This window comes from Diadema antillarum, unplaced genomic scaffold (assembly GCF_040938485.1).
Source record: "Diadema antillarum isolate AM-2024a unplaced genomic scaffold, OU_Dant_1.0 scf00000180, whole genome shotgun sequence".
Taxonomy (NCBI): Eukaryota; Metazoa; Echinodermata; class Echinoidea; order Diadematoida; family Diadematidae; genus Diadema; species Diadema antillarum.
In genome coordinates this window covers 4,350,067-4,374,318 of record NW_027271069.1, presented here as the reverse complement: position 1 = coordinate 4,374,318, position 24,252 = coordinate 4,350,067, and the positions used below count along the sequence as shown (strand labels likewise).

The following is a 24,252-nucleotide window of genomic DNA, read 5'->3' as shown; positions in this document are numbered from 1 at the left end:
CCGGGACCTTCTGTGAAGTTGATGGGGAAAATTACTGAACAAAAACAAATTTTCCCCTCAAGTTCACAGAAAAGCATTATGCTGCTCTCTTCAGCTGGGAAACACAAACTGTTGTCTTAACCAAACTGTAAAAACCTGTTAAAGATTAGTATGAATTACAATCTCAAACAAAATATGAGCTGGTATCCATTATCATGAAAGAGAATAACCAAACAAAATAACAAGTAAGAACTGAAAGAAAGAGCTTATATTTGAAAATTAAAGCTATGAGGAAAGACATGAATGTTCACTAAATATTTAACACCTGAGAAGTTGGGTTGTCTCTGTGTTGTGTCACCTCAAAAACAATAAAATGTTTTTTCTTATCATATACTTTTTACTCTCAAAAGTGACTGTTAAAGGGATCGTACAGTTTTGGTTGAGATCTAATTTCGGGTTTCTAACATTTTTGGTGAAATAATGAGAAACCTCTTTTGGAATATGAAAGAGCATGTAATTCTATGAGGAATTCAACGTTTATTTGATGAAAATTGGTTTTGAAATGGCTGAGATATCTAAAAAGAGCAATTCTAGTAAAGTGTGGGACCCACACTTTATCACGATCGCTTTGTTTTACTTTGTTTTTAGATGTTTCAGTGATTCCAAACCCGATTTTCATCAAATAAACTTTGAATTCCTCATAAAATGGTATCCTTCGTGTTACATCACAAGTGTTTTCTTGGTATCTCGCAAAAAGTTAAAAGCCCAATTCTCATCTCCACCAATACTGTACCATCCCTTTAAATATGCATGATTTGCAGGTAATTTTCAATCAATTCAAAATATGTAAAATGTATTTTAGTAATGTCAACAGTTTAAATGAATCTGGTGTATAGAAAATTTATCCCAGATGAACCAAACACCTTTCACCAGTATCATAACATTGGTATGGTGGCTATCAAGGATGATGAAGAATCCATGAACATCCTTGAATTAATCTATTTATAAAACTACCTGCAAACAAAAACGTACACAAGTCAAATAAGAATTTTTGCTTTTGGTATTCATACTGTATGTCCCCGCCAAAAAATTACAGTGGTACCCTCCGCAACGATAACTTTAAAGATAGTGAATCAATCTAAAATACAATGTAAGGGATTGAAACTATAACTCATTGCCCATGCCTTACAGAAAACCCCATTCACTTTGCTTCAGAGGTCAAAGAGAATTGAGGATTTTTGTAGAGCATGTGAGGATTCCCTTCCCTCCAAGTTCTGTATATTGTGTTTACACATTAATATGCAGTTCCAAGAGCATCCAAGTGCTGAACTTGGAAGAATCAGACTCCTGACATCCTTTACAACAATCCACATTTCTTTGAGATCACTTCACCAAATTGACTGGGGCTTTCTGCAAAATAGAGCTAAGATGTTATAATTTAAGACCCCAAAGTAGAATTTAGTTGATTTAATCATATTGGGTGCTATCAATGCAAAAGTCTAATTGTAAATTTTTTTATTTATTTATTTATTTTTTTTTTTGGGGGGGGGGACATAGTATATGAATACATGAACACAATGTTAACATTGAATGTCACCTCCGAAACAAAGTTATTCTTCCCTGGTGTTGTGGAATAAAATATTCTGAGAGTAAAGAAACATTACTGAAATGATCTTACACCCTCATTTCAATTTAAGGTAGAACATGGAATGCCATGTTTCTTCAGGTTACAATATCTAGCTTATGTCCATCATATTCTTACTGTAAATTAATATTTTAACACAATGTTAACATTGAATGTCACCTCCGAAACGGAAGTGATTCTTCCCTGGTGTTGTGGAATAAAATGTTCAGAGAGCAATGAAACATTACTAAAATGATCTCACACCCTCATCTCAAGTTAAGGTAGAAAATGGAATTCCATGTTTCTTCAGATTACAATATTTAGCTTGCATCCTTCGTCCAAATGGAAGGCACACTACCGGTACCCATGCTAATTAATGAAGTGTAAAAAAAACGCTTGTTCTGTGTGGTTTATCTGCTTGAAACAGGAGTTAATTTCTTGTTCTCGAGTTATAATTATTAAAAACATTGATAAAAAGAAGAAGTTTTTGTGTTATTGTCACTTATTCTAAAAAAAAAGTGAGTGTCAATATTAATGTCACCTCCGAAACATTCTAATATGTTAACTGTCACCTCCGAAACATCCATGTGTGAAAAATCCAAGTTTTAAAGAAATGATTGGAATTTCATTTAACCTACATAGGAAGGTAGCCCTTCTTAAAGACTTGTTATAGTAAGAGTTTGACCTGGCCTGCCCTCCAATAAATAGTTAAAATCTTAAAAATTGCATGTCAATTGGTATTTTTAGCAAAAATTTATAAATCTCATGTATTTTTTTTTTAATTCACTTTATATTCAACCCACAAATAGTTTTGATTCACAAACTATATATTGTTGTTAACCATATAAACTTTGCATGGTGAAGTTTGACTCCAGAGTTTTGTCAATATGGTGCAATTTATGAAAGCAAAATTTTGCTTAAATTTACTTCAGGTGCCAGGGTTTTCCTTAAATTACACCAATAACCCTTCAGCTTTAAGGTCTGAAATGTTATTTTTTCAAAAATTTGAATACTTTCAAACAGGAATCAAACAGAATAATGAAAAAATATTTTGTTTGAAATTTTGACCCTCCGAGTACAAAAGTTACACCACTGATCGTAAAAAAGGCCATATACTTCGGTGGGTGGCCGGAAGCAACAAACTTTGCTTCCGATGAGTGACCGATAAGGACAAGCCTTTGTGAAATCGGGGTATTATGGTCTGGCTGGAGGATAATCCTCTCAGTGGTGACCAGCTAGATGGTAGTGATCTCCCAGCAGAATCTCAATCTCTGCACCAAAATTCATCTTAAGAACTCTCACTGGACCTTCTAATAAACCATTTCTGTAATGTATCACAATTTATGGATGTTTCTTTTCCAACAGCCTAGAAACAAAGCATCTCATTCACCTGCTCCCTCCCACTAAGTTCCATAGGCAGGGATTCACTGAGTTGTTGCCAGGTAGGGCAAGCCTCTGGCAAGCTTTGCGGTTGTCAAGGGCAACTTTTGTGAACAAAGCATGCATGAATTCTGAATACATTTCAGAGCCGGTCTATTGAAACACAAGAGGAGGTGATTTTTCTTGAATTCAACCACGCCGTCACTTGAGTGCTTCCCATGTCTTCTCAAGTCCCTTGGGGGTGATATTACTCCGTGAACTGTCTGCCAAAAGAGGGTCACATCCTTTGTAGAATCAGCTCAGTATGAAACCGCCATCTTGCAGCTCCTCCAACGACTCTCCGGGTCATGCACGTGATAGTACAGCTACTACTGGATACTCAAACACTTTTGCATGACACCATGATCAACCGGAAGACTTTCACTGCCACAAAGTTGCTACATTTTGCGTTGATTTTTGCTTATTAGGTGCCTTAGCATCACTAATTCTACTAGAAATAACATTGTGAATAGATAGGACAGTTTTTGGAACAGGCACTTGCTGAGCAAACTCCAATTTTAATTGCATAAATGAAATGAGGAAAATTTAAACAAAATCTCATGAATAACCATAATGGTGGACAGTACTGACTGAACTACGAGATTAATAGGAATAATCAATTTTCATTGAAATTGTAAAATTTTGAAGCTTATATTCTTCATTCTTCATATATCCACAAATTGTTTTTTCTCAAAGAGCAGAGCAAAATTCAATTTTCCTTGTACTGTTTGATGGCAGTTTGTTCAATTTATACCAGAAGTAATGCAACAATGCTCACCTACACCTGATATAGGATTATTGTACAAACTTAATAGAAGAATGAAACCTCTGCATAGACAAACCTTTTGTCTCAAATCTAGTGCATCTGATTTCATAGCCAACAATGCTAATTTAATCTGCCACACGGAGCTGACACTGAATGGATGTTAAGAAGAGATATGTCCATGAGTGCATTAACTCTTTTGTGTGCCATGGTGTTGCATATGACACATTATTCTCAGACTGCAACACATGAGTTTTTTTTTTTTTTTGTTGAAAACTTTCTTTTTTTGAAAAGCCTTAAAACTTTTTACAGAATCATTTATGTTAGAAACAGTGAAGTTGTAGAAAAAATAGCAAGCTTTGTTGCGATAGTATATTTTATGACAACATTATAGCTATAATGCTTTCAATGCACTGTGGCATACTGCGATTTATTGATCAGTTCATGCGCGGTTAAGCGCTTGAGCAAAATGTGCGAAGTTGGCAAACCGTCGACTGAGTTGGGGATGCGAACGTGGCAGACAAAGAGTTAATAGGAATATTGCACCCTTCATTGTATATTCCCTAATCTATTGGTTTGTGGGAGAAGCTTTTATTGGACTTGTCAACTGGCATTAGACCAAGACGATGATCTGGCGACATATAATGAGCCAATTGAGAATATCATAGTACATTCTCAATCTACCACATTCTCTACGCACTAGTCTCCACTCGCTTGCACTTGTTTCTTTCATCAAATTGTAAATTTGATGCTCTATAAAATTTTGGGAATAAACATGGTGCATGGAAGAGGCATTTGAATCACATTTACTGGAGACAACCGAAAATAGGACAAAGACTAATCTATAAAATGTTTTGAACTGTGAATATTAAACAAATATGGCCCAAGGACGCAAGAGATGAAATATTATCATTGTGGAAACCACGATCAAATCACACAATGAAAAGAATATTTTTCTGAATTCCCAAATGGCGAGATATGAAACTCCTTTCAATTGGATGTATTTCCGCCGAGTTCCCTGCATGTCTCTGTGACTCAGCACACACCACACTATGCCCACTCTCACATAGATATGACAAATGTGTTCGTTGAAACCAAAAACCCCACTTTGTTCACCACCTCTTGCCTATTGCTTATCAGCACATGACTTGGATTCATGATACAGCATGATTTTTCTCCACCAAAGACACTTTCAGATTCTGGCATTGGCTCAGTTGCCCGCGTGAGCATTGCCTTCAGACCACAGTTCATTAACCTGGGAAAAACAGTTTCTCACACTCATTTCTGGCTACTCCCTTGAATGACAGGATGAATTGTGATACTGAGTAAAAATCAAAGATGCTTGTCTGAAATGACACTAAAACTTGACATTTCTCTGCTTTTCTTCTCTCAGACCCCCAAAAGAAATTAGGAAAGCCTCGTAAAATAGAAGGTAAAACATTTAACAAAAAGTGGATAAGTACATTAATTTCTTTGAAGAGACTCTCTACATCTTATTCAAGTTGACTTCAAGCAAATGAGGGCTAGAACAAAAAGAAATACAAACAGCAAACCAAACAAATCGGGCATTAAACTGGACCACTGAAAGTCATGGAATTTCAAAGTTTCACATTTTCACAAAGGAATGTCATCATTCTCCAGGACATTAAATACTAAACTAGAAATGTCGCAATGGCAACTGGTATGCCTCCGCCATAATGCATGGTTCTCCTAATAGGACTGTGGTACAATGTCTTGACAATGTGTGATGACAGTTTATCACAAATGTGCTGAATGTTCACTTTCCTTGAAGTAGGTTTTATTGGATGAATGGCTAAATTGTCTAAGAGTGCAGATATTTGGGGATTTGAGGATTTTTACTTGACTTTTGACCCTTTTTTAAGTTTATGTATTGAGTAATTTTTAAGGTACAGAGAAAAAGTGTAATTTTAGTATTAAAAGGTAAAATATTAGCATGTAAATCTGGCCTTTGACCCTTGTCCTTTTACCTTAAATATGACCCTACAGTTCTCAAGAGAATCACTGTCAGGTAGAACATGCAGAAAAATGTACTAAGTTTCATGATGATACCTTGAATCACTTTCACGATATGGAAGAAAAAGTGAAATTTAGTACTTTCACTTGACCTGTAAAATTTTGACCTTTGACCTTTTGGCAAGAAACTTCCCACAGAATCTCTATTGGGTAATACATATATCAAGTTTCAAGAAAAAAACTGCAAGCATCGCATAAATATGAGGGAAGTATTGACATTTTGAGGAGTTGACCTTGACCTTTGACCCACATCCCCAAATTTCCTAGATAATCACTGCCAGTTAGTACATGCATACATACCAAGTTCCATGAAGATACCTTATACTATTTGCGAGATATGGAGAAAAAAGTGATATTCTAACATTTTCACTTGACCTTTGACCTTTAACCTCATGACCTGAAATTCTTTCTGGAGAATCTTCATTTGGTAGTACATGTACATGTATACACTAGGTTTCAAGAAACTACCTTCAGGCATTGCATAGATATGGGGGGAAATAGTGAAATTTTTGAGCATTTGACATTGACCTTTTCACCTTTGACCTTAAGTATGTGCATCCAAAAGTTGATAGGCACAACTTGTATGCCCACTCATACATATACATGCCAAGTTTAATTAGGAAACCTCAAATGGTTTTTTAGTTATGCTGTCCACAAAATTGATTACAGACGGAAGGAAGAAGGACAGACGGATGGATGGATGGAAGGATGGACGGACCGACAACCCGAAAACATAATGCCTCCGGCACCACTTCATGATGGAGGTACAAAAAAGAAAAAATCCAAACAGGGCTACTTGAGGTCATTGCTTTACATGTCTCCCATCAGCTTGCATGCAAAATTTCAACTGATATTCGATTACAAATAATTCTAGTAATATCCATTTTTGTTCCAGGAAAAGTTCTCACAGAGGGTGCATTTTTTCACTTATTTTTTTTTCAATTTTTCACTAGTGAATTATATTCATTTCTGGTTGGTTTCCCTTTGTTTAGGTTCATTACATATCCAAAAAGGGCATCACTTCGGTAATCCCACACATTTATCCCCAGGTTGATTTACATCCTTCAGGCTTATGTCAGGTTAAACGTGTGTGTGTGTGTGTGTGTGTGTGTGTGTGTGTGTGTCTCACACACACACATACACACACACTGCAATAGCTTCCAACCACATGGGTTTCTGGGACGAACACTGTACTAGGGCTATAAGGGTTTTTGGGACAAACACTGCTAGCTCACTTGGTAGAGCATCGGGCTAGAAATCAGGAGGTCTCGGGTTCGAATGCTGTTGGAATCCCATTTTCTTCGCTCAATTTTTCACTAAAAGTATTTAGGATACAACATGAAAAAATTGATATACGTCATTTTGAATTTGGTTTAAAGCAAGGTCATCATCAAAGAGACAAAAATATATAATTTTCCAAATACCGCACTCATTAAACAACAATACTCTGAAAAATATAATTAAAGTTATCATGTACGTTTTGATCATTATCTTGGTTTTTTCAGCAAATTCATTTTCAAACACAGTATCTAAAATTGATACAAATAGATATATCTGTTCTCTTTGATATAGATCATTGATGAAAAAGAGAAAAGAAATGACAAAAAAGGCAGTAGATCTGCTTGCTGCTTCATGAGGCTATCTACTTACTTGGCTTTTGTATAAGTCTCTATACTGTCCATTATGTCGCTGCCAACAAACAGATAGAATGGATGACCAGTTGCCTGTAAAAAACAGGTATAAAAATATACAAATTTACAATCTCACAACAGGAAAGGAATATTGGTAACAGAGCAATATATCAAAAATCAATTTAGATATTCTAACTGCTGAGGACACTTGTGATATTGCTTGTATCTCTTTTTTTCCAATTTCCACTGAATGAGAGGTTATTTTCAGAGACATACTGTGAACAACAACAAAATAATTCATGCATTTCATGCTTAACTAGCATGAAAACAAGAAGACATGGTGAGATATTAAAACATCCAAAATCTTTAGTAACTTAACTTAAGTGAAATTCGCCCAGCACACACACACACACACACACACACACACACACACACACAAATAATCATGCTACTGTTCCATTTTTGCAGTTCTTAAATTTATCAAAAACATTGCAAATTTCAGTCTTATTATACAGCACACAGTTTCTGTAAGAAAGGAATTCAGATTAAAACATTGTTGATTTCTATGCAACTACTGCATGAATAGCATGTTATGCTTCTACAACCGACTTCGAACAATGTTGTTTTAAGAAGGGGTACACCCGCCCGGGGAGGACGTTAAACTCAACGTAGTCCATGATAATCCAATCCTGACCACAGCTTCCTGTGAAAACTGATCCACAATGCCACAAAATATGCATTGCATTCAAATACTTTTCTCAATGTTTCCAAACATCGCTTTTATGGGTTCATGAGTAAGCTCGCAACATGATAGGATCCACTTCTGATATCACTCCCCTCGGGAGAGAGCGACTGCAGCGCCAGGAGAAAGCCAGAAAAGTCTCTGGAAACGATTTGCAATTGACTGAAAGAGGATGTAGATGACAGAGGACGGATATCGGGTGTCTTTTAAGTCTGTAATCGTTTGTGTGCCCTGCAGGGAGCCCCCCTGCGGGCTACATTCATTTAAGAATTTCATGCATGGGTGGCGGAAGTCATCACTCGCTACAAAGGAATTTGCAAAGACTGCCTGCCTGGCACACTTGCGGCCACACGCCACGAGGTGTAAGCACAGAAAATTTGACCCAACACAACGCACGTACGGGTTTACTGCCCTGCATGGTGTAAACAATGAATCATTTATTCACTACTCTGCACACATGGGTTTTAAATGTAATCCAAAGTTTGGGCATGCCATCAAATCAAATGAGGGTGTGAGTATGGCAATGGAAAAGATGAAGGATGCACTACTCTCCCCGTCATTGTACTTTTCAGAACTCCCTGCGAGAATACTGTCTTTATCTCTCCAGCTCCTATACTACATTAGATCTGCACGGAACTAACCTTTCAACATAAGACTATTCTCATTCTCAACTGTGCACTAACCCATCCACTCCATGCAAACAATCCTTTTCATGACTAATATCGCAATGTGTTACCATAAAAAACCCTTCATCTACAAATACCACCAGTTAGAATGAAAGAGAAGGCCTGAAATACGAAGCTCCTTTGTACACAAAAAAGTCTGAACAAAATGCCAGGGCCTGAATTCAGGCTTTTGCCTGAAAACTGGCATCCTTGAAATACACACCATGGAAAAAATTCACAACTAATATAGCATACACAAAACTACAAAATACATCACGAAAGGCCTGACAAAGTAACTTAACGTCTACAACTTTAAACTGGAATATAATTGTCAATATGCTAGAAAAGGAAGAGTCTTTTACTAAGAAACATCAGCTTTCAAGTCCATACACAGCAAGGCATGCTAAAGATACAGCACATGCATAGACACATTAGATAATTTCAAAGTACCACGAAAACACGCTAACAAAAAAACACACACACGAGCTTTGTGCTTAAAATCATTCTCAAGCACTGAAATATCAACAAGTGGTACCTGATACAAAATTGTGAATGTACAAACTTCATCGAGAACATCAAATTCTTTTCTTTCTTTTTTTGGCCAATAATTTAAATTTACAGCTTTCTTAGCTTCATGGGGGTGACACTCTCTGCATATCACAATGTGATGGATCATCATGGACGTATCCCTGCTGAATTTAGTACTTCCCAATGCAATCATACCTGATAAAGTAAGTATGTGGACTCAATCAGCTCCGGACGCAGAGGGTAGAAGAGGACGTTGGCGTTCTTCCGGAACCAGTCAAACCTCTCCGGGAGGGCATTAAACTTGCGCCAGATGGCGTAGTAGTACGCGTGACTGCAGATTGCCTCATCCAAGTCCCCTGCAAGCACCTTGGATTAGTGAGAGTTTGGTGTGATAGACATCACACAATCAGAGAACCTTGCACTGTGATAAAGATTTCTAGGTCATTTCATGGCACAATAAAACTTTTTTGTCTTTATCACCAACTGGTATCAAGTCTTGTCCTCCTCAGTCTATTTCTCTTTCGAAAAGGTAAACTAAAATATAAAATCATTTTTCTGGTGCTACAGCATTTCAAAATGAGGAAAAAGATCATGATACGTTGTGCTACTATATTGTAAAAGTGGATATTTTGTGCAAGTAATTCTTCGCTCTCAGCTGGGAAAGACGAGTTTTGCATGTTTATAATTCCATGGAATCAAGACATGAACTACTGGAATATATTGTAAGCAAATATATTCTCATGCTTTTATTTTCGTAATGGTTTCTGGTAGTGCTAAATGCGCAAAAATTTTAACACTGCAAAAATTTCCACTTTTAGAGTCAAGCAAATTACAGTTTTTAAAACAGCAGATTTGCTTAAAATTTATTATTCATGAGGCCGGGAATAATTTTCCAACTCAAATTTGATTAGCAATTTCAGCTGATGAACAATATTTCAAGTGGTATCTTGTACATTTCTATGGAAGAAAACTGTGGAGCAAAAGTTAGTTTGTGTAGCAGTGGTGTAAAAATGCATAGCAAATTGCAGTGAAATACCAGGAAAATTATTCCCTGATGCAGTCTAGGATATGTAGTTGATTGAAATTTATAGCTTTCTAATCTACATTCTAAATTGTGATGTTGTTCATTGCTGTGTCAAACAAGGTTACTTACTGTTTACAGTTCCATATATTGCATATGTTTACAGAAATGCCACAGTTGGTCATCATCATCATACAAAAAAACAAGAGACCCGGGGATCGCATGCTCACCAGAGTATCGCACCTTCCATGCAATCTTGCAGACTCTTAAACTACAGTATATAGTATTAACTTTGCTCTATCACTTCTGGTTCTGGTGAAGATTATAAAAGATTCCTTAATTTTGGGGGGTTTGGGCAACGAAGGTGATGTTGAGGATATTATGAATCAATGAAAGTCAACACATACTGGCACTGCATAGTTCCTTTACTGAAGGAGCTCTCTAATGAGTTGCTCACCTGTACTCCAGAAAATGCTGCTTGAAGGGCATCAATCCAGTTGTTAAGCATGCGGCCGTTGTTCATGTTGACGTTGACATAGAGGGGGCTGTCTCCGATACCAGATCGACACGATTCGCGCCTGTGAAGAGATTGTACAGAACAATTATGGATAACTAATTCTGCCAAAACGTTTCACTTACCACAAATGAATAGCCAGCAGTCATTGGGGTGCTCTTACATGTCAGGATACAATACTCCAATCTATTCACAATTGTCACAGTTTGCAACATTAACAGCATGATATATATTGACATGTATTTTCATGCCACACTACATTCAACCACAGTAAATACTGCAAAGCTGTGATTAAAGATCACATTGTCAACTCTGAATACTTCATGAGACCCAGATGGAGCCAAATTTTCAGCGTAATCAAAAAATTCATACTGGTAGCTTTTTCCCCCCTACATACCACTAATATATATCACAAATGCAATCTTTCCTCTGCTTCTCTGTTACCTAAATATGATTTCACCTACTGATTCTATTACACCTTATCACACTAAGAAAATAGTCTCAATATAAATGATGAATAAACATAATCACAGCACGTTATCCTTAAAACCCATACCCTTTGGTGGAGTGAAGTGGACCAAGTTTATAAGAAGTTTCCATGATGAATGTGGTATGGGAGACTGATACAATCTTTACTTCGCAGAAATTTAAATATGTCATTTCTCTCCCCGGCTATAGAGGAGTACATTCCTGGAGTACATTCCTACACAAATCATCATGGTCAGAGAAAGGGAGAGTGAGAGAGAAGAAAATGCCAGCAAGACACAGAGTGTGGTACTTACACAGCGCTCTACATTCTGGCATATAACGAAGGCACTAACCCTTTCCGCATATACTTCTTGACGCTGCTGTAGAGCTCGTTGAAGGCTTCCAGATATTGATGGTCTCCAAACATGATGAAGCTCTGCACGGTAAGACAAAAGAGATGCAAATCAATTCACACAGACATTAGACATTAAACAGATAAGTCCAAATGTATGTTTTTGGGCATTTTGTCAAACTCCTGCTTTTAACAACTATAAAAATTCAACTGCGTGTAAAAACCAACACTAGAATAGCACATTTTACATTTTCCAATAAATTGTCCCCATCTGTCAACACCCTATCCTCAAATTTGAAGATGAACGAGATATGAAACTCATCACTGAAGACGAGTTAGGTGATACGCTGGGGGTCATCAGATATCGGTCACGGGTGACCGACAACGAAAATGATGTAAAATAGCGACTTGAAATTATATTGAGATACATTCGTGAAGTCCAGTTCTTTATACAGTCCTACATAATCCAGATCAAATTGTTTCTGTCATGCAACCAAGTGGAAATTTCATGCATGTGTGCAAGTAAGTCGATTTGACAGGCTATGTAACTGAATATTTACCAATATGTCTTCAAAATGAAAAAAACAAACAAACCAGAAATCAAACATGGCGATAAACTCTTTTAAGAGTCACCTTCACTTTAACATTTGTATTTTCAAATATGAGCTTTGACCATTATTTGCATAACCAAGAGGGCTATGTCTCATCTCATCATCATCATATAATATGATCAGTTTGACAAACTCTATAAGCCTGCAAAATTTTGCGGCAGTCTAAGCAATGTAGTCTCCAACACAAAACAAAGGGATATTGTGTGTGTGTGTGTGTGTGTGTGTGTGTGTGTGTGTGCGTATGGGTGCGTTTACATAACAACGTGATTTCTACATGGACGAAAGTGGAATTACTCCATTGAAAAAAAAAAGTAAAAGAGAAGAGGTACTCGTCATATTGTGGGGTTCAAACACGCACATGTGCAACCTTACATCTCTGGCGCCAGAGACGACGCCTTTAACCTCTCAGCTATACATCTCGACGAGAAAAGTATGTGGAACATAATGTGAAAGATAAAACTCTGCGAGGTAATAGGAGATAAGGGCAAAAGGTGATAGGACAGTACCTTCAACAGATATTCATAGAAGGAATCCTGGCCAGCTCCAAGCCCACTCTGTACTCCAATCCATTCACCAGTCTGGATGTTGATGACGTTTCCTGAAAAATGGATAAAACGGTATGACAACAAACAGAAAGACAGATTATGTGAATAGAGGAATGGATCCACAGATTAATAGATCAATGTTTCAGCCATAAATATACATAATCATAAATGATACGATCATCACATTTTCCACAAGCCATTAAAGAGTCCTGAGTGCTCATATTTTCCTGTATCTATTCATACAGCAAGGACTTCACTAATTTATTGACACATCAGTTGTTATGCACCTGTTCATACAGACGGATTGGCAGGTGCATAGATTCAATTCCAGAAACAGAAAACAAAACTTTACATTACATTTACCATCTCCCTAATTTCCTATGTACAATGCATGTGCTACAGACTGGAGCAAATTGTAATGGCATGCATTTCTCTGATCCATTCTTCAGTCCTACAAAATAGTCCTACATCAAATATGTGACCCTCATAGCTAAGAGTATGCCAGTTTCTGCAAGGAATCAAACTGCACTAAAGAGCTTGAAATCAGCCCCATTAGCCCAAAATCAACCCCATGATGGAAGGTATCATGCCACTATTTGTTCTCTTTTGTTTTGGTTTGGGTTTGGGAGTTTTGCTTGTTTGGGCGAGGATGAAGTATTTGCATTATCTCCTGATGGTGGGACTTCAGTAAGCGATTTATACTAAATATTACATCCATCAAGCCACACATCTGGGTGGTGTTTCATCAATGTTTGTCAGCGCTGACAACTTGAATCACCATAGTAACAGTCAGTGACCAGAGCATCTCAGCCAATCAAAACCAAGGATTTTGCTGAAATTGTCACCGCTGACAAATGTTGATTAAACATCCCCAAGGCAATCATATCAGTTGAACAGTTTAAATGCAAAAATCAAAATATTCATTTTTATCAACTTGAGATATTTGAGATTAAAAGCTGCTGAAAAGTAAAGAAAATGATTAAAATATACCAGGGTATATGATAAATGTTGTAATATCTTCAAAAATATGTTATGTAACAAGTGCAGTTTAAATGAAAAGAGTGAGTTGTTCTCTTTTTGATAATGAAATTAGCATTTGAAAATGGTGTTTATATGTTTTGTATTCAAGCCCCTCAGTTTTTCTCAAATATTTCTCAATTGTGATTTCATTTTCAAGGTCCTTTCACCCATATTCCTCACCCAGGAGACCAGTAGTATTAGATCGTTGCTCAAGAAGGACGGTGACTGCCTTGCGAGCCAGACTCTCAAACACTGGGTCCTGCACGAGGGAGCTGAGCAAGCCAAACTCCAGCACCAAGGAGCCGGCTCCAGCCGTACACGCCTCCTGGATACCATCCTTGGGAACACCATTGCACAGATTGACCTGTACCATGGGGAGAATGAGCCATTGAGATTAATCTTGTGACTCATCACCATGTACAGACCTTTGCTGATCTCCTACCAACAGTGGATCTGTTCAGATGCAGATTTACAGCATGGGATAAAATTTCACTATCGAATCAATATAAACCAAATGGAGTGAGAAAAACTAGAAATGTCGCTACAGCGACTGGTTATACCCCCGCCAAACAACATTTCATAAGCTTTGGTCAAAAAACTGAGGAAGTAGTTAAATCCGCAAGATCTTTCCTTGATCTTCTGCCATTAATATGCCGTTACCATGGCAACGTACTTTCGGGTACTGTCGAAAAATGCGTTTTGCACATCTACAACCAAAGGCACACATCTGTACCAAGTTTCATGGAAATTGGGCAAAAACTGAGGAAGTAGTTTGCAACACAAAATTTTCCATCATTTTGGCTCATAATATGTGAGCTGTTACCATGGCAACATACTTTTTGTCACTGTCAAGAAATGTGTCATGCTGACCTATATCCTAAGACAAACATTCAACATGAATTCCATGAGAATTGGAAGAACACTGATGAAGCAGTTTTGCCATAAAGCATTTTGCCCTATATTTTACCAATAACATGCCGTTACCATGGCAACGCACTTTTTGCCACTGCGGAAATATGTGTCTTGCACATTAACATATTCAGATGAACATCTGTACCTAATTTCATAAAAATTGATCAAAAACTGTGGGAGGAGTTCGCGACGCAAGATTTGTACCCATTTTTGCCCATAATATGCCGTTACCATGGCAACGTACTTTTGGGTACTGTCAAAAAATATGTCTTGCACATCTACAACCCAAGGCACACATCTGTGCCAAGTTTTATGGGAATCGGTTGAAAACTGAGGAAGTAGTTCGCGACGCAAGATTTGCAACAGACCGACCGCCCGACCGCCCGACCGCCCGACCGCCCGACCGTCCGCTGATTCCTATGTACCCCCTTCAAACTTCGTTTGGCGGGGGTATAATAAAAACAAACATAAGTCGGCTAAAATCATAGAGGCACAACTACATGATATATATCATGTTTGTTGAAGATACCACTGATGACATTTTCATACTATTTGACAGCAATTACACAGCGTAAAATGCTACATTCAGCTGAGCTAAATCACTTTAAAAATATGTATACATAGCATGTATTATAAGACTTCATACATGACTGTGAAAAAGAGAAAGCCTGCAGCATACACAGAAAAACAATCATAGTAATCATATATACCCATACACTTCTTAGTATACTGGGTCAAAAACATTTAATTTTCTTTGTTGTCCTGATCAACCATTGATCCATAGGATGTAACTCTACACAATCAATTCCAATTGCAATCAAATTTTTAACATCTTGAATACATGAAATGGCCTAACATTCTAAGAACCACCTTTGGGCTTTCCGTACACTATTAAAGTATCTATAAACTAATTTTATCATGAATGCCAGCCATTAAAAAGTGACTAAAATAAAGGGATTTACAAACAAGCAATGCAATACAGTACAAGGCACTACAATGCATTGAAATACAATACAATTGTAGTTACAAAAACATTATTAGTAAAAGATAAAATGTGCCGCCATCAAACAGCTACTGTATATATATGCCATATATTTAGCAAGTCTAATTTTTTTCATGAATCGGGAATGTCAAATAATTTTGCAAATGGTTAAATTCACAATCGTGGAATACAGTAATGGATGGAGAAATGTATGCATGCCACATTCAAGTCGGGATCAGAGTTAATACTTTTGTGTGTTGTAAAATATGCAAAGAGCACCTGACTCACGAAATTCACGATATCAAAATCCTTGTGAAATATATGGCGTATAGTATAAGGAAAGTTTCTCTCCTCACCCTAGGATGTGGAAGACCGGTGGAGGTATTCTCAAAGGCTGGGAGGAGTCTTGTTGCAAGGTCGTGGGCCAGGTGGAGGAGCTCTTTGTTGTAGTCTGGAGGAGTCAAGTCACCAAGAGGCTGGAGGGGGTCTGTCATCAACAGGTGAGCTGACAGCAGGCCTCCTATTACCCTGTATGCAAATATGGGGTTGGCAATACCCCCTTTACATTCACAGTCTTCCCAAAACAAGTTTCTGTGTACACTTTGTACATAGGGTTAACATACTTCAGATAGTTTGCTGTAGATTTCATGTAGATGGCATATGACTGACATGACTAGGATTTTAATCCCTCTGCAGATCTAACAACACACTGATGCAAAGTATGAACATCCTTTGCAGGCAAAAATCACACATTTTGGTACAAACATAGTTTAATTTCATTGAAATCTGTCAGTTGTATGCAAGCTTTCTGACAAAAATAATAAACAGCACCCACAAAAACACTGTCAGGATGCTCATTGTGTAATTTCAATGCTTAATACACTGGACTTCCAATCCATGCAACCATGCAAATCATCTCCTATTTAAGTAAGCAATTCTGCTGGTTGCTATCATTTACCATCCACTCTAGTCTTGTCTAATGATATTTACATTGGTATTTGACCCCTGGCACTTTATACTCTGTGTACTGAAGTGCTATCTTACAAGACATGATGTATGCAGCAAATAGCACTTGTTGAAATACTACTGTACTACTCTTTACTCACACATGCAGAGATAAACTTCAATAACAAAAACAGCTTCAGCAATTTGCTTTGACCAAAATATTGCAGTTGATGTCTACTGAAACATTTGTTACAGTTTTGAGAAATATCATTTTCAGTCAGTCAGCTATGCAGCAGCTTACAGGCAGTTTTTATACCATGTGTCAAATTTAAGTGTCAGTTACTTACCGTATTGTTGATTCAAATACTTGCACTGTAGTATTTTTATCAAATGACACAGTTTCTACCACCAGATTTACAGCCCGTTGGAACTCGCTGGCATTCCCAAGTATCTGAACAGTTACAAAGAAGAAAATTCAACAGGACATAACACATAATTTGTTTGCACATTCAACCACAAACATACGAATGTATCTGGTGAAATCTTGTCTCATTTACCATTAGTAATAAGCAGAGTATCAATACTCATGTACTTCCTAGAACTAAATTGTAATAAAGATGTTGCCATGTTAATACATACAATTAGAAAAAGCAGAAATCTGTAAGAGAAAAGTGACAATAAAAGATTCTCTTACACTTCACATTCAAACTTACAATAAAATTTACAGAAAATAATGTTCAATAGTTGTGAGGAAAGAATGTAATTCACTGATGAATTGTAAAAGAGTGCAACTTGTGATCAGTGCATGTTAAAACTGGGATGGTACATAAGAGAAATAGAAAATCAGTTTTACAAGGGGTTGGAGTCATGCACAAATTTAAATGAAAGCATGGCAATAGACAAATGATAAAGTTCATAATTCTGATAAATTTGTTTCAAATGATCACAAATAGCTAAGCAACAACAAGGATATCAATTACATACCTGGTACTTATAGCAAACATATCACACAAGTTCTACTACCGGTATATCCAACAACTCTCTTAAGTTATTTAAAGTGAACAGTTAGCTACCAGAAGAATGACTTAGAGGGGGAACAGTCTCTCAGAGTTCTTTTTATTTTCCCATCTGTCATATATCATCTAGATATAACTTGAAATAAACAACTTGATGTTCTCTGAAGTATCTTATTCTGGCATGAAATATAAATTTATAATGAACTAAAGACTTTTTTAAGTATAATTGTTGTCATTTCGATTATAAAAAAAGCTACATGTCATTACTTTACACTTCAGCTCAGCTGACACATTTTCTACCCCCTCCTCAAAAAGAACAATTTCACATTTAAAGATTAACTTTATTATCAACAAGGAACAAATGAAAGAATACCTTGAGTGCTTTAAACTCAGACTAGAAGGGAATATGAAGTGCATGCAATTTGGCAGACATAAAAAGTGATGTGACTTACTGCTAAGGTGTCCAGACTGTCAATTAGTGTTAACGAAAAGTCACCAAGTACATCATTGATATTCAAGTTTCCTCTGTGAAAGAAACAAAATAACACAAAAACAAAACAAAGGATAGATATATACAGTAATCGAAATTAGAGGCATTCATGTGCAATGAAAGCAAATTTTTTTCATTCTTGTAAGTGATATCAAATGAAAATATAATTCAGTATTGTGCAAAGGTGTGAAAGTAAAAGTAGTACAGTGTACATGTACAGGCATGTTGTACATTGTATTTCAAACAGTCTGTGCAAGAAAAAAAAGCCTATAATACATGCCTAGGACAGAGTACAACAGTGGACCTCTTCTCACAAATAACGAGTGCAGGATATACCTTGACAAGTCAAAACATTACAGGCCCTTCTCCACTTATTTTTCAATCATCATATGGGTGACATTTGAGCATTTTGAGCTTCAAGTACAATGGCCTCTTAAGACAGGTCATCTGTTTGGTGTCACTTTGTTTTATCAAGTTTATGATATCTGGGTGTTTGGGGGTTGTTGTGCATGTACACAAGATGTATGATGCATTCCCTCCATATCTCATGAAATAAAAGCATCACCCTATTTTATATACCGTACCTCTACTGTAACGTAAAAAATTATAAAAAGAGAAAGCAAATGGCGATCTACACAATGTCCATGTATGTATCTACAGTTGTGCATCTTTTGATAATCAGAATGGACTGTAGCATCTACTCTGTCTTTCTGGCTACCTGTACATTTCATTCCATGACATTCTACTGTATAGACCGTTTCAATTTCGATGACCTATTCACCTACCGCCGCTAGCGGCGCTATAACGGCCGCCATAACTGGGGGCCAACGGGGGCTCCCAGCGAGCTAGCTACCCAGCGAGTTGCACTTGCAGCTAGCAGCCCAGCGTACCCATCGCGCATAGTTAGCCGGGCGCGGCCGCATGCGCCGCCGGCGGCCGCTGGGTCGGCGACCGCCGCGCTAAAATTGTGATTGTTTTACTCACTGTGGAAAAGTCATTCAGCGTGCATTTAATGCCTTTCTTTTGGACAAATTGAGTAATTCAGACATATCGATCTAAAATGAAAGCTTCAAAGGATCAGAAAAAAACCCCACATATTGTGCAGTTGTTTGGGTGCACAAATAACAGGCAAAAAACCGGAAATGGAAGCTGCACGTCAGTGTGTGAAATTCAGACACTACTGACGCATGATGAATATATACACTTAAGTGAAACACAGCGGTATAAAAAATGCACAGATTTTCGAAACAAACTTTGGCCTATGCCTAATAGATTCTCTATTTAATATAGGGTAAGTCACTGCATATTCATATTCGTAAAATAAAGTTGTTCATTTTAGAAGAAAAGTTCAGATGAAAGATTTTGATAATTCATTAATCATTATCATTTTTTTTAACGCTTGGTGCAATACTTACAAAAGTTAGAATACACTTCCTGGCTACTATTATACTATATGACAAACATTTCAAAGCCTACACTACAGCCAAATGAATGTTTCAAGATGTGTAAAAAAATCTTATATTGTAATTTTTAACTTCTTCACTAAACGTTCAGCATTAAATTGACCATATTCAATTTGGGCCTGGAACTCTGAATTTGATTTAATTTTTGATAAAGTGATACTTATAGATTTTAAACTGCTATGAATGGTGGCAAACATCCGTTTCATAAGCATAATTCATATTAAGAAAGTTTGATTTGAAAATCACTTTTGTAGATTATAATTTTAGGCGTTAGCGCGATGTTAAATGCAAGGTTACTTAGACCTTAAACAGTAGAATTTTTGGTTGTTGACATCAGGCGACGTAAATCAACTTCTTAAGTTTATACGGCTTAGAAACGCCTAGATTTGCCTTCAGTTTGGTTTACTTAGTTAGACTTGCCGGAAGTTTATTTAGTGACAACCGAAAATGATATAGGAATCAGGATGTAGCTTGGGTTCTAGAAGTCAATAGGTCTAGACGGGTCTAGATCTAGTCTGGACTGTTGGCTAGAATTCTAGACAAGATCTAAAAAACGTTAGACAGACTCTACCCCGCTGGTCCGAGAAAAGTCTAACACAGATAGTTGCTTTGATAGCGCCATATCTACTATCTAGCTCAAGATTCTGATTCATTATTTGTATTTAATTATATCAGTTAACTGCTCAACAGTCTAGGCTTACTATCTAGACGTCGTCTGCGCCTAGCCATAGTTCTCCCCAGGTGTTTTTATCCTCTTACACAAATGTGAATAGATCTATAAGGGGATTACACGTGAGTACCCAGGTCATCGCAAAAGAAAATATTTCCCTTGATAACCCTGCTAACTTTTGAAGATGACATATTTCATGTACATATCTGATCAAAATCACAAGCTTCTATTCTTATTTTAAGAAATGCTCCAAAGGCAAAGAAGACTTCAGGACACAAAATTGATTTGGCAAAATTCATACTGGATGCTTTAGTTACAAAAGTCCCTCTGCATTTAAAACACTTACAAGCTGTATGACAAGAAGCAAACAAAATGATAGAAACTCGACTCTGTACAACAGGTGCAAAAGCCAAGTATGCTATAAATTAATTATCATCAAATTAATAAACATGGATGTGGATGTAGAGCTTAGTTTAAGATAAAGTTTAAAAAAGGAAAAAATAACCAACGGAACTGACAAAATTTTGCCATTGGTTCACAATGTTTACATCTAAAATCTCCTTGCAGATGCTTGCACGTACCTTCCAAGTATTGCACTCCTTTTCTCAGATGATAATGATATTTACGATGAAAGCAAAGCTGTAGATAAACTAGACCTTTTTCTGTCTTCTCACACTTACAGACACACAAACTTGTGGTTGTATGGTCGAATTGATCAAGGAACTCCTACAATGACTGTAGTGCCCAGGCAGTTTTCATTTACACTGATCAGTCAGGGAGATCAGTGTCCCACCTTTCTTGTGTAAGTGGTTGATATTCAAACTTATCAGCACCTATCAGCACTTATCAGCAAAGCGTCAAAAGCATAGGTTTCTATGTGTACATCAGTTCGGGAAACCCACTCACAAGGGGGGCCCCTCCTTATAAGTAACCCGTCCCCCTTATAAGTAACCCCGTCCCCCTTATAAGTAACCCCTGGGGCACCCCTTATAAGGAGTCTCCACGCTTTTTTGCGATGCAACGCGAAAATGAAAGGACTGCGGCAATTCGCTTGATTATGTCCATAAAGCTTCACAAGTTTCCTAGTTACTCACGAAATTTGAGCAAAATCGGTTCGAGGCGTCATATCTAAAATCATGGATTTAAATGCGATGTCAAACGACCCATGCGAATGCTGAAATGCGAGCGATTACTGGCGTGAGTGTCGCCAGGCGCGGCGGCGCGGCAATGCTTGAGTGCAGACGTGGCGACTGAGTACGGAGACTTTCGTTCATTCAGGTGGCTTAAGCATTTAAATCCATGATTTTAGATATGATGCCTCGAACCGATTTTGCTCAAATTTCGTGAGTAACTAGGAAACTTGTGAAGCTTTATGGACATAATCAAGCGAATTGCCGCAGTCCTTTCATTTTCGCGTTGCATTGCAAAAAAGCGTGGAGACTCCTTATAAGGGGTGCCCCGGGAGTTACTTATAAGGGGGACGGGGTTACTTATAAGGGGGACGGGTTACTTATAAGGAGGGGCCCCCCTTGTGAGTGGGTTTCCCGAACTGACATAGACCCTATAATATGTAGCACTTGCATGTTAAAGTACTGATACTGATAGCAGGTGCTCAAATTTTGGACGCCATTGTGGGTAAATCATGGGCAGCTTGCGTTACTCAACCCCCAACCAAAAATAAACTAGATGAATGACCGAATGACTGAATAAATAAATAATATATAAATAAATAACTAAATAAATAAATAATAAATAGGTAAAAGATAAACTTTAAATTTACTTGTAATTTGTATGTGCAGCAGTGAACAGCAATCAATGAATATCTATGACATCAAATGGATTATTCTTTTTCAATTTACATTGACTAAGATTAACATTACAGGGCAGTCATGCTACTACTACTGAACCAGCATAACCTATAAAGTATAAACTAACATCACATCATTTGCATCAGAACAAAACGCCTCCTGTGATGTGAATGGCCCTGCCCTGCCTGCTGCTGGCCCTACTGTCACACAGTATGACGCGAGAGTGAATTAGTGGGACTACAATATGTCTTTCACACGTATGGCAGTATGGTTTCTAATTTTTTGTTCTACTTACGGATTCTCGCGATCTGGTCCACGTCCAGAGCAGTGAATGGGATCTAGTTCATCCAAAGGAAATGCATATTTCATATAATTGTCGTAGCCAAACTGAAACATGCGTTTCACTTCCTCCAGCCGTCGTAGTCTTTCCGACTCGGGGAAATGAGAATATTTGTGGTCGTGCCATACCGACATGCGTTTACGTACGAATAAAGAGTCTGCGAACCAAGTGGAAACATAACTTTGTCCCTGCGATAAAAACACAGTAGATATGTAAAATATCCATCCAAGCAGAGAACAAAAGCTGAAGAAAGCCATGGCAATATCGACGTGCACCATGCTAACATTCAAAGCATGCTGTCTGTGAAGTTTGGAATACACAGTTTACATGGTTCCAAGCCGTGGGTTCTAACATTCGCCATACGAACCGACTAGACGCCCAATTACACAATGTTTAGCCTTCTATCGAAACGCCAGGTGTCACACGATCATTGCTTGTTTACACCTAGTCTTAGATCAAGCATTGAAGTGTTTCTCAACATTCGAATGTTTTTGGCATGTTTTATCCACTTGAAATAGTCCTTTGATCCTAGTCCAGTTAAATGAGGTACTAGTAGTGGCAACCATGCAGATATTAACAAAACAAGGATGTCATTTAAATTATTAGTATTTGATTCGAAAAATGTATCTCACTACCATCTGAAACAGAAATAGCAAGACGAGCGTTTGAACAGTCAGAAGAGCGTAACACCCTTGCTCAGGCTAAGAATGAAGGAAATTGTCTGTTCTTGTGTTTGTTATTCGTTGTTTAGTGGTACAGATTCGTGGGAGGGTTTGCAGGCCCGACAAGATCAAAGAAACACGCATTGTGTTCAAGGGATATGTGCAAATATAAACTGGCTACCAATCTGCCTTCACAAGAAATTTAGCAGATTAACATTTCTATGTCAATAACGCTGTATGATCATATCTTGTTCAATAGATATCTCAACCGATACATATTGCCCCCCCCCCCCCCCACGAAAATATGGGGCGGGGGCAAACATATAATTTTGCCCCAAAATAATTCCCGATGTGCGGACATTTTCGATGGAAAATTGTTCAAATATTTCACCAAAGATGTGCACGGAATTTCAATTCTGAAAATGCACAATCTCCCTCGAGTGGGAGGGGCATACAGGCCTACTCACTCTCACTCCCTCCCCCGCTAAGCGCTAGGTCCCCTCCATACACTTAGTTAACTCGGGAGATTGGTATAATTTCCGTAGCACCAGAGCTGTTGCTTCACTTAAAAAAAAAAAAAAAAAAAAAAGTTCCTTTATGCGGGAGTGGTAAGTCTCTCAATTTACCCTTCCCTCATTCGGTTCCTATTCATGATTTACACTTCTTTGATTGACAATTCCCAAATATTCAATCATAAACGTGTTATACGAGATGTTTTCATTTCAATTATGTGAAACTCCCTAGTGTGGGACTGGATGGAGGACACACCCTCCCCCGTGCTTATAGCTTCCCCTCCATGTATCGATTATTGCTTTGGAGATTGACAATTTTCTAACTGTCCAACAAATAGTGTGCACCAGACCGTTGAATTGCAATCATAAAAATGCAAAAGCTCCCTCATGTGAATAGGAGCGGGATATTTCCTCCCACATCCTTGCCCCACTTGGTCTCCCTCCATAGATGACGGACTTACTATATTTCCTATGATATGCCAAATAAAGTCAGCGCCAGATCGTTGAATTTCGATTCTAAAAATGCATAAATACCC

General features: G+C 37.6%; 1 protein-coding gene across 1 annotated transcript in view; it reads right to left on the bottom strand.

The window, feature by feature from the left end:
• LOC139723053 (ER degradation-enhancing alpha-mannosidase-like protein 1) overlaps positions 1–22,895 on the bottom strand; it is a 30,857-nt gene extending 7,962 nt beyond the window's left edge. Inside the window, exons 1-10 of the mRNA XM_071634327.1 lie at positions 22,498–22,895; positions 18,224–18,296; positions 17,103–17,206; positions 16,167–16,338; positions 14,097–14,280; positions 12,858–12,949; positions 11,742–11,824; positions 10,864–10,984; positions 9,581–9,751; positions 7,470–7,543 (exon numbers count right to left, since the gene is read on the bottom strand). Of these exons, the coding sequence (XP_071490428.1) occupies positions 7,470–7,543; positions 9,581–9,751; positions 10,864–10,984; positions 11,742–11,824; positions 12,858–12,949; positions 14,097–14,280; positions 16,167–16,338; positions 17,103–17,206; positions 18,224–18,296; positions 22,498–22,820 (1,397 nt within the window). The 5' untranslated portion in view covers positions 22,821–22,895. The remainder of the gene's footprint in view (positions 1–7,469; positions 7,544–9,580; positions 9,752–10,863; positions 10,985–11,741; positions 11,825–12,857; positions 12,950–14,096; positions 14,281–16,166; positions 16,339–17,102; positions 17,207–18,223; positions 18,297–22,497) is intronic.
• Positions 22,896–24,252: the final 1,357 nt, after the last annotated feature.